A 12,664-nucleotide genomic window follows, 5' to 3' on the forward strand; every position below is an offset into this window, starting at 1 on the left:
TTTGACTTCCCAGGCGTTGTTAGGGTTGTAAAGTTACATATCGTTCTTTCTTCTTTCGTGCTTTCTCTACACCATCTTGGTTGAGGGGGGTGGAAGTGTTAGCTGCTAGAATTACACCCCTGGAACTGTGTCTGGAGATGAAGAGGTGCTCTCAGCAGAGCTCTCATTCCAGTGCTGAAAGCCTGTGTTGTATCTGGCTTTCTGTCTCTCAGACCTGCCTGACAGGTCATTTCTCTAGCTGAGAGAGACACCAATTACTGTTACGTCTTTTCTTTTTAATTCTCCTGCCTCTGCATCCATCTCCTCCAAAAAGAATTATTTATAATTCTGTTACAGCCCTTTTTCGTCTGCCTTTCATTAGCTCAGTGTCTGTGAAAACTCCTCCTACTTCAAGAGTAATCTGTTTTCATCTTTTTTGCTTCTTGTCACCTCCTCCTGTATCTATTTGTTCATGTGAAAGTATTCCACATCAGAGAGGCTGAGCTGCTATTATTTTCTGTGACTTCACCCAGAAAAGAGTGGCTTTCCAAGCAGTGTTGATGCTGTGACACTCATTTCTTATGTAAATATTTTAGGGAGATTGTGTCTAGTACAGGACTGACTGGTACAGAACATGCAGCATGGTGAAGTCCAGCAGTGAAATGATGGCAGTGACAGGTTCAGCATGGGAGCTTCCTACGGTTAGGCACAAACGTACATGAGGCTATTAGCCTTTGTGACTTAGCCTAAAATTTCCTCTGGGGAATCCAGAATAGGATAATTAAGATAAACCCTCTCTGGCCTGTCACACTGCTCCAGGATTTTGCTCTTCTAAATTGCCGAAAAATCTTGACATTTTCTTCTGCTTCACTGTCCTTACTTTAATAATGATTCTTATAAGGAATGCACAGGAAAACATTCACATCTGAGTTTTGTTAGCAAGAGAAGGTTTTTATACTTAGAATCATTTAAAGTTATGTGTTTTGCTTATAGACAGCTATTTACCAAATTGGAATATAAAATCAGAGTAGAAGAGTAACACATTTCCCCTGTTAATTTTTTTTTTCCATTTAAGGCTTAAGCATTTCAATATAAAAACAAGGTCATGATATAGCTGTCCAAACTTGGAAATTCTCAGCTAAGGAAGACAATTCTTTCTGTATTGTACAGGGAAGTTGCACTCTATAAGCCATGTGAATATCCTGCTATAATTTCAAATGTTTGTTACCTAGGTGCAACAGAGGTGTCTGCAAGTAGAGGTGTGAATCTATTTCAACCTGTAGAACTTTTAGACAGAAGCACAAGAAATAAAAGCAAGTGAGGATAGTGGTGTGGACAGGTATGTAGCACAATTGTAGTAGTCAGCAATGAAGCTAAATTGTTTAAGTGTATGTAGGCAGCAGCCGACTCCCTGAAAGACACAGGTCCAAAATAAAGAGGGATTTGAAGTGATAAGTCCTAAGAATTCAGTAATGATGTTATAATATGGCAGTTCATCCCATAGGCTTTTAATTGGGCATCAGGGTCATAACAGTACTTTTATGTGTAGGTAAAGAGCATCTTTTCACAGAAGTCTGTGACTTAGTTTACTTTAACAACTGATACATGACCTTAGGTTGATACTGAGTTCTCAAGAGACTGAGGCCATTTGTGTAAGGGAGAGGGATATACTGCAAAAAAGTCAGCTCTGTGATTTTGCATTGACAGCATCTGTCTTTGTATTAAAACAGCGCATGGCATGAGGGTTCACCTTGATTCCTCACAGTTTCTAGATATCCAGACATCAGTGGACATGTACAGTTCCTGTTTCTATCTGAATGAAATATGTCAGATTGTAGGTTCTCATCTTTAGCTGAGTTTGGCCACATACTGATCTTGGTGTCTTCTGAGTTTGCTTGTCACAAATTTGTAAAGGCAAAACATGGATTCTAAGAGCCTGTACACAAAGTGCCCAAAGTATTTCACCCTATTGCCCATGCCTTGTTTTAGCTGTGTATTTCAATTCAAACTTTCAGATACTTTTTATATAACTGGTTGTGGAAACGTTGAACACTCTTTAATTGCAGTCAGTGTCCTACCTTGTTTTTTCTGCTGAATGCAAAATCACACTTTAGAGCACAGTTATTCTCAGTGGATGGCTCAGAGAAAACTGAAACATGTAAAAGGTGAGGCTGGCCAAGGACATAAGACCTCATATGAGCCTTCTTCATATTGCAGTTACCTGGCATGAAGGTTCTCCCTTAAATGCACGTGTTCCTCTACTCTGTTTTCTTTCTCTTTCTTCTTTGTTTCCCATGTTGACTTATCCTGGTTTTCGGCAGCTCTTTTCCTCCCTTCCCAAAGGCTGAATTCCTCCAAGGCTTTCAAAACTCTTCTATAAACCCTTGGAACCCCAGGCCATTGGTACCACCCTGGGGTGACTGCAGCTCACTCACAGACATTGCTCTCTCTGATCTTTGCTGCTCAGCCTTCTTAGCACTGGTGTTCTCGCCTCTCCTTGTCTGATCCGTGCTTTTCATGAAGCTCTTTATTTTTCACAATGGGTGCACACTGAAAACAACTTCCCTGCTGAATGTCAGCGGGGGGTTTCCTGTTTGTGAATGACTTCTTAATTCCTTTTTGCCTGGTGCTCAGACAGCACCAGTCAGCCGTGTCTTCTCCCTCTTTGGAAGTACGCTGATTTGCGTTGCTATCACGATTCATTCCAGAAGAGGTTTTCAGTACGCTTAATGGCTATTTCTGATCTTTACCCTTCAGATTCCTGAAGTTTTATTTATTCAGCCCAACACTGTGCAGAAAATCCTTTGGAATTAAAACTCATCATTTTTAAATATACATGGTAGATCAGTAAGAAAAATAGGACAGTAATGGCAGGTTTGTGGTCCCAGAGACACTGTTGCCCCGTACACCCTTAAATTGCCCTGAAAATCCCAGGGAGTTGCTGGCCTGTGGGTATCTTACACTAATGGAACGTGTTTTCTGGAGACCTTTTGTAAAAGAACGTGCTAATGATGCTATATTGTTACAACACGTTTTAGTTTCACTAGTTTTAGATTACTGCCAGCTGCATAAAATTTACATATATTCCTGCACAAGTGAAGACTGAAGAGGACTGTAGTTGTAAGTCTACTACACAGGTGTTCTGTTACTTAGACATTTATTTTAAAAGAGCATAATGACACCTCACAATCTTCTGAGATTTTTCAAACAGCTGCTTTTGCTCATTTGCATTGTGCTTTGCTGGCTGGCTGGCCAAAGAGGGATGAAATACTGACAGAGAAGGAAAGGTCTTAGGGCTTTCATAGATAACTAGTACATAAAATTCAGAAGCAGTAGACTGCCATTGAGTGACACTTACCATTCACAGGTGCCACTTTGTGATGCTCTCGAAGTGACGTGTGCTTGCTGAGCCAGATATTAAAACACAGATATCAGTTACCTGTATTTTTATAAGTGCCTTTTGAAAAGTCATGTAGTTGAATATCAAACTGTTGTCTTTTTGATCTAGGCCCATACTAGCTTTTTTTTTTTTTAAAACTGAAGTTTTATTTTGTTCTAAAAAGAGAGAAGAAGTTAGTATTGAACTCCAGGGCTTTTCTTTATCACCATGCATAGCAGCTTTCTGCGCCTCTGGGAACCTTGGTAGTGGCAGGAGATGTTTTTGAACTCAGGAACTTCAGTTTCTTTGCCATTAGGCTGGTCCCAGCGTGGCTGTTACAGGAACCTGGTAACTTGAGAATTCGTATGGGCCAGGGACTATTGCCAGGAAGGACTTTCACCTGCTTTAGGTTTTATTTGCATTAATGTTGTTCTGTGGCAGCTGACATCAGCATTAGGAAGCAGTTTAGGGTATGTCTCATATAATTGTACAGTAGACTCTCTGTTCAGGACCCTAGCGATAAATACAGCAGAATGCCATATTATTACAGTGTGAACTTCTGTTCACCAGACTGCTTGAATTTCTTCCATTTCAGGGGGCAATCGAACTTGTGTTCTGCAGTTTTTTGCGTCCAAAATTACTCTGATGCCTAATCTTTAACACATGGTTGTGTGTGTCAGCTTTGAATGTAATTTCCTGAATTTAGCATTTCAAGTGAAATACTTATTTCTACAGCTATGACGTAGTAGTTGTTTTTCAGAAATAAATTTCATGGCAGGATATTTGGAATGAACTTGGAGAAGGAAAACGAGTAAGGAAAGGCTACCAAGTATACCTGCAGCATCTGAACCAGGTGTTCTCCCTGCCTGCTGTGGTACCTCATGGCAGATGCAGGTTGAGGGCTGATACCCCCATTATTTCTGTACGTCAGCATCCTCAACCACACTCTGTTCAGCTGAACCAACTTGTGTCCAGTGCAGTCTTTCCATTGACTTAGTGGCACAGTGTATAAGGAAACTCTGAGCTCCTTCAATTCAGGCTTTCCATGGACTTTGCAACTACTGTATGAGGAAAAAAGCTGTATTAATTCCCAGCACTCTGGAGGGTGAGGCAGATGGAATACAGAAAATTAATCGTTTTCACATTAGCACTGTTCTTTGGAAATGTGGTAAGATGCTGACTCCACTGTATCAGGGAGCAAAGGATCAGGCCCGTTTTCCACTTTTTTTCATGGTGATGGAAAATAATATCTACCTTTTATGGTGAAGAAGTAACAGCCAGTTCTGTGAACAATTGCATGTACTGTGAGTGGCCATTAAAATAAAAAGTAAACCGGCTCTTACTGGGACTAGTAAGGTATTTCCTAGTGTCTGCAGGCACGCGGAATTTAGTCCTTACTGTTTTGAAGTGGTTGGAAGGCAAGGCAGTACAGATTTGCTAAATCATAGTAACGTATTTTCAGGTTTTTTGTCTTGACACACAGAACTGCTGGGGAAGGTGTTTTGTAGAGGGGTGAATACAAGCGGTGCAAGTGCTTTAGTTAAGCGGTTGAAGCTGTTATCTGTTCATTTCTCCAAGCATTCGCCTTTGAAATCACATTAGTATTTTATCCTGGAGTTCAAAGCTCAGCTCCTTCCTTTTTCCTATAAAGAAACGTTTTTGTGCATGCACTGTGAGTTGCTTGTATCCTTTAACATAGCTGTGCTACAATACTTCAGACTGCTTCGTTCAGAAACTGTAAAACGTTTTTTCCAGGTGCTAGTCACATTTTCTGGGCTCGTCTTTTGGTTTAGTGCATGACTAAAGGATTTTTTTAAGTTCCACATAAAATGTTTTATAAGGCTGTGATGTTAATGTCTCTCATACCTGACAACATGATTAAACCAAGTGATTAAGTGTACAGGGCAGTGCAGAGAGACCAGAGCAGATGTTTACTGGTTACAGGTCTACAGTTGCTTTTAAACTTTCTCCACATCTGCAAATTGCCAAGTGAATGGTTTTGCTGTATTTTTTTTTTCCGCAATTTATATACATCAGAATAGCGAAATAAATTGTCTCACTATAAAAACGGCTGCAGCAGTTGTGTAATCTATGTTTATAGTCCGTGGGTAAGTGTATATAGTGTATTCTCTGTATAAAGAGAGAGAGACAGAATATTAACTGTGATGAAGTCATGAACCCAGGCGCCCGCTATAGGCATCTGCAAACACTCGTTACCCTGGCAACAAGTGGAAAGAGGTTGGAGAGGAAAGCTGGAGTAGGTTGTTGCATTGAATTGTTTTCAGCTTGTTTCTTCCTCAGTAAAGCAGGGAGATGTTGAAAGGTATGATGTCCCTCTTTCTATGTCTGTACTCTTTTGTATGTATTCAGACAGTTGCTGGGAAAGGGAAGGATAAAATAAAATACTTGTAATTCAGCTCGATTGGAGATGAACTTTTCAATAGAAATAATCATATGCATTGCAAATCAGTGGGGTTTTTTTCTGTGTGCTTAATTTTTGTGTGTTGTGCTGTAAGGTGAGAGTGCTCAATAGATCTCCAGAGAACAGGACCTGTCCCATCTTCAGCATGGAGACAAGTGGCTGCTGCATATTACGTCTTCAGAAACTGATTTTATTTTAAACTGGGTTTGCAGAGCTAATGTTTGAAAACCTGCCAGGGCAGTACAAGTATGGGGTATTACCCGAAGATTTGTTAGCTGATACTAAATCTGAGCTTCTGAAAACCTTCAGAATGTGCTGTACTTATATTCTTGTGCTCTTGGACTTGTGCAGAATATTGTGGCTCATGAGTTAGTGGAGTCTTTACCTCCCTGGGGAAAGTTTTTATTAGAAAAACTAGGACATTATGTTCAGGGCTATAACACCCTCTTCCAGAAGACAAATATCAAGGTATTCTCTTCAGAAATCTGCTTTAGACAAATAACAGGAGATCCAGCTGTGTGTTTCTTCTTGGTTATCCTTTTGCTCTTTTTGTCTGTAATGAAAAAAGATGTAGTAAATATCTGTGCACTATATTAAAGTATCAATAGTATAAATTATTATATATACACCTAAAACAATCAATTCTTCTCCTTTTCAAGATTTTAAAAGAAGTATTTTGTTCATTAACTTAGAAATAATACTGATCAAGTGACTATTACAAAACAAATTAAAACAGCACAGTTCTAAAAGAATAAAGTATGTGACCCAATCAGGGGATAGAATTCAGTCAGTGCATATTTAACACTTCTAACAGCAAGGGATTGATTAACAGACAGTGGTTCTTGATTTCTCATGTACTGAAAGATGCAGCCTAATAGAATATTAACAAGTGTTGTTTCCAGAAGTGCAGGGCTAGAGATACACATTTAGTGTGCCAGACTTCTGCCCTTTCATTTCCATTTATTTCTACATGAGAAAGGGCTGACACATATTTTTATTCTAATTAAATCTATTTTTATTACAGTATGAAACCAGATCTTCCAAACTAACAAAACCAAACCTGACATGGAAGATGGAGATGCTCATGAGGATGCTCATAGAGTCTTGTAGCATCTTCCTAGGAAAAGGCTGCTCAAAAGAGCCTTTATCAGTGGGGCATAGTTTAGGTAAAATAAAGCACAGCAAATCAGCTTAAGCAATGATATATTTTATAATTAAACAAAGATTATAATCAGCATAAGAGTTAAGAGTTTTGTCATTAAACAATAATGCAAATCAGGGCTCTTATTCTGAACGGTGAACTAATAAGTCCCTTATGTAATTTAGCCGTTGAGTGCATACAAAACTGTTTGTGCTTAGCAGTATAGTTGAGGCTGTTGAATTTGCAGTTTATTTGTATACAGTATTGTATCTGCTGTATTAATTCCTGGTTTTGTATTCTTGGTTAATAAGTGGACAAGAAAGATGCTGTTAGTACTTACCCTAGATGCTTAAGACTGAGTTTGGAGTCTTAAGAGTAAATTAAAAAGGAGTTGACTTCTTAGCTCTCTTCTAGAGTGATCTTCTGAAATCATCCTTTTCATCTTGCTTGTCTTCAAATGCTGATATAATGTTTCTTTCTATCTTTTGATCAAGTGTCTTGTAGCCATTTCGGTGGGGGAGTCTGCTGGGTTTAGACTGCAGCTCATCGCCAGGCGCTGGCGGTGAAATGGGATATGTGTGTGTTGGCTTCGGGCCACGTCAGGGCTGATCCTTCTTCGTGTGGCCTCTTGTACTTTGTCAGCAGGAGGTTAAATCTTAGGTGGATCTGGTGTAAAGGGCAGGCAAATACACAACGTGATCCTTCAGCCGTCCTCTGCTGCTTAAACCGGGGAACGATGAATTGTGATTTTCCTGATCAAGATTCCTGTAGTTAAATGCTTCCTTCTGTGTTGTTCGTAAGCTGATTTGGCCTATTAATACAACATATGTATAGATGCAACTATGATTTTCCTACTTCCAGTGCTGTATTTTGAAGTATCCATAGAGAAATGTGCGAGAGAGTGCTGAGAATGAGAACTACGTTCTTCTGCATTAGATCTTTCCATTTTGTGCTTGATAGTGAGTGGATCACAGAACAGAATCTGCCTTTGATTTGTGCTGTGTGACCTTTCCTTTTTGGGAACTGTTGGAGAATTCCCTACAAGCAAACACATTTACCCTGAGACTTATATTGGCTATCAGCTACAAGTTTAGATGGTGGTTTCTTTTCTTTACCAATGAAAATTGGTGGATGAAAGAATTTACAGCCTGCTTTCGTAAGTCTTTTTGGGTACAAATTATTCAAGAACGCTAGGAAATCTAATTTGTTTTAAAAGTTGCATCTTTCAGACTGCGTTAATCTGGCTTTGACCAAGCTGTTAAGCTGTAGTGTTGTCTCAAGCATTTTCTGCAAGGGGAGCTCTCGCACAGGAGTATATTACCATGGCAAATTCCAAGTTCTTATCTACGTTGATGAAGATGGGGAAGTGTTTTCAGCACTTGAGGGGGTGAGATTATCTTTCCAATGAGGAAAGATTGAGAGATATATATATATACTCTTTTTCAAGACGTCATACTGTCAAAATCCTAAATTAATTTAGAGTGTGAACATATAAAGAATTTTAGAGCAAGTTAGCCTGTGAATATGCATTGCATCTGCTGGTCTGTGAGAGATGCCTATGAACACCTTAGTCCGTGTAAATACAAGGTGATTCAAATTAGACTAGACAGCCCTTTGTTTTTGAAGGATATCTTCATTTTTATCAGAGAATAAGAGCTTGTGTGTCCATAGCCTTGAAAGGCTGGCTGCTGTTTCAATCTGCTCTTCCCAGTAAGGGCATCTGTAGCTCTCAATAGTTCAGTGAAAATTGCTCTTGTTATGTACAATATGCAGCTCAGTGTGTAAGGAAACTGGTTTAACACTGCATTAATTTAAAAGCAGATAGAGCTGGTTCATGATAAGGAGATTGCACACACACGTACAAGAATTCTGAGTTTTAAACATCCCAAGTTCTGGAATAGGCGAAGTTCAGAATTTCAGACTAATGTAGGTACAGTGGACACATCAGTGAAAATTGGGCGTTTAGTATAACTTGGTATTGGTTTCATACACCCCAGACTTGCCCCTGTCACAGGATGTTCACAGTAATTAGTGTCACCTACCCTGCAGAGCAGCAGGTACCTGTGGCTGCGGATCAGAGAGGGCCCATTGGTCACAGCTGGCGCATCCTTACGGGTGATGGATTTTGCTCTGCAGGGCTGGCAGCCTCCAGATCTCCAAAGGAGAATGGTCAGTTGCATTTGTTCTTCTTACAGATGTACAGAACTAATAAAATGTCATAATCAATAATTTTTTCTTCCACTTTTTAAATGACGCTTAATTTTTTAAGAGTTTGAATTGATGGCACTGAGCATGAAAAAGTTGGTATTTCCATCTTAGCTTGCCAGTATTTAATTTCACTCAGTCATGTTACAGTTTAGAAATAGAGCAAGGGTTAAAGACTAATTTCTACCAGTTGGTTAGACAGCAAAAGGATTAAGGCTTAGGAGAGAAATCGGGATGTCTCTTAACCTGTGAATTATATTTCATTAATAAAGAGGAAGAAGAGCTTGAAGTGCCTTTGGAGGGGCTTGGATTTCAGCAACAGGAGTCCCGACTTTGTCAGCAGATGAAAATGGCCACTGTTGCACCAACGCCAGAGCCTGTTTGTTGGCAAGTGGAATCAGTGACTAGCGCAAATTCAGGACATGTTTGTACCCAAGGTAGGAGCTTTCTGTGCTTGAAAGATTTCTGGAAATGGGTGGTTGGCTGCAGATCAGTCTGCAGGGATCAATCAATTGAATAGTTGTGATGTGTTTCCCTCAGTTTCTCTATCTTCCAGTCAAGTATTTCAGAGTTCAGCAGCATTCCTGGCAATGTCCCAGCTCCCAGGAAAGTGCCTGGTCATCCCTTAATGGTTATTCTTTTTGCTGCCTGACTTACATGCTAAATACCACGGCAGCAAAGCCAAATAAATAACCTCCCAGTACCAGGCTACCATGCCATGTAGTTTGTGCATCCTTTAAAACAGATTTTTTGCTTTTAAGTGAAATCTTATACAGGGCAATATGATCACACCTTGGATTGCACCACTGGAATATTTAGCAGAAGGAAATGATTTTTCACAAAACCTGACTCAGTCTCAATAAACATAAAAAACGTAATTACAGCAGTTAATGCTTTCTACCCCTCCTCTGCCTGCTTCCCAAGAGAAGTAGGAGTTGGTGTTTTAATTGAAAAGGATGTTAAACTTGGTATAGAAAGGGCTGGATCCATCTTTACTTTGAGAGATGAGCCCTGTCTGAGCACGTTCACACTGTAAAGACCACAAGCTGAGACACTTGGAAGTATGTGGAAATGAGGTTTTTATGGCAGGATTTGAAGAAAGTAATGAGGAAATTTTGATTGGTGTTACCAGATATTTTTCTCTTAAATTGTTGAGGAGTTGCTGTGTCAGTAATTAAAGAGACAGTGCTATGGTGGAGGAAATTAAGACTCAAAAGTAAAGCTAAGTAGCTTTACTTGTTGCATTACAGAATGGAGAGGCAGTTAGAGAATGCAAAGATAACATTGATTAGCTTCCTAACTTGTTTTTTTCGTATTATTTTCTGTTTAGCCTCCAGTTCCAAGCCTGAACTCAGCTCCAGTTCACAGACTTTGGGAAGTCAGCAGAACAAGACAGATGGCACCCGAGTAAAAACTCGCATTCTGCCCAACATGCCAAAGCTTTTCATACCTTCATCTGTCACCAAATTTCCACCTGAGATCACTGTCACTCCACCCACTCCCACCCTCCTTTCTCCAAAGGGCAGCATTTCAGAAGAGACCAAGCAAAAATTAAAGGTAATAAAAGGGAAACAGTAATTTTTTTAGATTATTGTTTTTATCTTAATTCTCCCCTCAATAAAATACTTGTATGAAAGGAGCCGTAGTTGCTGTCTCAGTTCATAACCAGAGGTGGAATAAGTAGTGGAAGATGATAGCTGTTATCTGTGTTATTCTGTGTCATCAGCAGAAGCCAGATTTAAAGGATTCCTGAAATATTTGCCACAGGAGAAATCATAGCTATTCTTACCCCTTTTCTTAGGGAATTCAAAAGAATTACAAAAGTGGGTGAGGAAGTTGGTGCAGCCGTTGCAGTTCTTAGGTTAGTGGAAATTACCGGATTACTAGCTGTGGAGAAGCCTACTGGTAGATGTTTTTTCACATTAGGATGCTGTATATTTTATAGAGGTAAGAGAGCTATTGAATGTGAAGGAATAACAACCAGTTGGCTTTTATACCTGTTATCATGGGTTTATCCTGACTACTTAGCAGTATATTCTCTCTCTCTCTTTTTGGGATCAGTCTGCTATTTTGTCTGCTCAGTCTGCAGCGAATGTAAAGAAGGAGAGCCTTTGTCAGCCAGCTTTGGAAATCTTAGAGACCTCAAGCCAGGAGTCCTCACTGGAAAGTGATACTGATGAAGATGATGACTACATGGACATATGAATGAATTCTGGCCATCACCAACACCAACCATTTAACCATTCTTCTTGTTGCCAGCATCTCTGGCGGTCGAAACATCTTTGTTGGCATTACTCTCCATTTAATCGACATCATTCTATTCTTCACTTTCATTACCTTTGTTATCACCACTACCACTTGTATTGCCTTCAAAATCTTCGCCATTCTCCCCATCATGGTGCTTGATGGAAAGAATCATCGTTTACCAGGCAGTTAATTAATTTGGACCACGCCGTCACCTTCGACTTCAGCAGATGCAAGGATGTTTTGAGCTGCAACTCACATCTCTCTACTGTTCCTGCTTCTTCAAACCAGAGCCTTGGGAGTAGCTCTTTTCTACAGCATTTTCTTTCCTTTAGTTGTCATTTTGGATTTTCTGCACTATTTAAGTTTTTCTCCCGATAATACAGCAACCTAATGTCTGCCTAGCCTTGCCACAATTGGTCCAACAGCTCCCTTTAAGGTGAATGGAGTAGGAATAATTTTGCTGAGCTGGTAGAGGTCTTAATTGCATCCAGAAAGTCTGTGGCTTTGTTGTGGGGTGGGAGGGGTGAGCTGCCTGTGTTGGCTCCTTGGCATTGCCGGGTGCTTTGCTGGAATGTGACGGGGTGACAACAGGCAAAGAACCAGCGTTTCCAGGCAAACAGAGAGCTTGGCCTCCTCTTTCTGCTCATTTCGCACCAGTGTATGAGGTCCAGCAAAAATTATCTACCTGAATGTTGGCTTAAAGAACGGATCTTTCCAGAATTATCTTACAGTCCTTTCTCTTCTAATGCCTTGAACAAGCATTTTGAATTGGGGGCTAGATGATATTTTTATGGCGGTATTGAAAAAACTTGAAAGATTTCAGTACCATTTCAGTAATGTCTGTTTTTTACAGAATGACACGAAAAGGTGTTTTTTATCTATCTGCAGAGGGACTGCTCGCAGTTATTTATATGAGAAAATAATGGTAACAAAGATCTTTTTTTTTTTCTACTGAATGTTAACTTCGTAAAATAATGAATGCAAATCATGCAAAAAAAAATACGTCACACACTATATATACACACGCGTGCGCCCACACACATATATATATGTGTATGTACATATATATATATGTATGTATATGAAAAAAATGCATACAGCTTGCAATGTCAGATTTTTTGTGTTTGGGGGAGGTGGTTTTCTGTAAAATGCAGAGCTTTGTATAAACTTCAGTTTTTTTCTAATAAAGTTGAACTGTACTGTTGTCTCTGTTCATCTGAGAGCTCAAGGTTCTGGAAAAAATACTGCTCCTCCCTTCCTTTTCTATCTTGGATAAGAAGGTGGTGAAGGA

At 39.7% G+C, this 12,664-nt stretch overlaps 1 protein-coding gene across 1 annotated transcript in view; it reads left to right on the top strand.

Moving 5' to 3' along the window:
- The window catches only part of CABIN1 (calcineurin binding protein 1), a 101,939-nt gene extending 89,535 nt beyond the window's left edge, over window positions 1-12,404 (top strand). The window contains exons 36-38 of the mRNA XM_080355504.1: window positions 9,399-9,563; window positions 10,457-10,683; window positions 11,188-12,404. Of these exons, the coding sequence (XP_080211630.1) occupies window positions 9,399-9,563; window positions 10,457-10,683; window positions 11,188-11,331 (536 nt within the window). The 3' untranslated portion in view covers window positions 11,332-12,404. The remainder of the gene's footprint in view (window positions 1-9,398; window positions 9,564-10,456; window positions 10,684-11,187) is intronic.
- The last annotated feature ends 260 nt before the right edge of the window (window positions 12,405-12,664 follow it).

This window comes from Nesoenas mayeri (genome assembly GCF_963082525.1).
Source record: "Nesoenas mayeri genome assembly, chromosome: 17".
NCBI classification, from domain to species: domain Eukaryota; kingdom Metazoa; phylum Chordata; class Aves; order Columbiformes; family Columbidae; genus Nesoenas; species Nesoenas mayeri.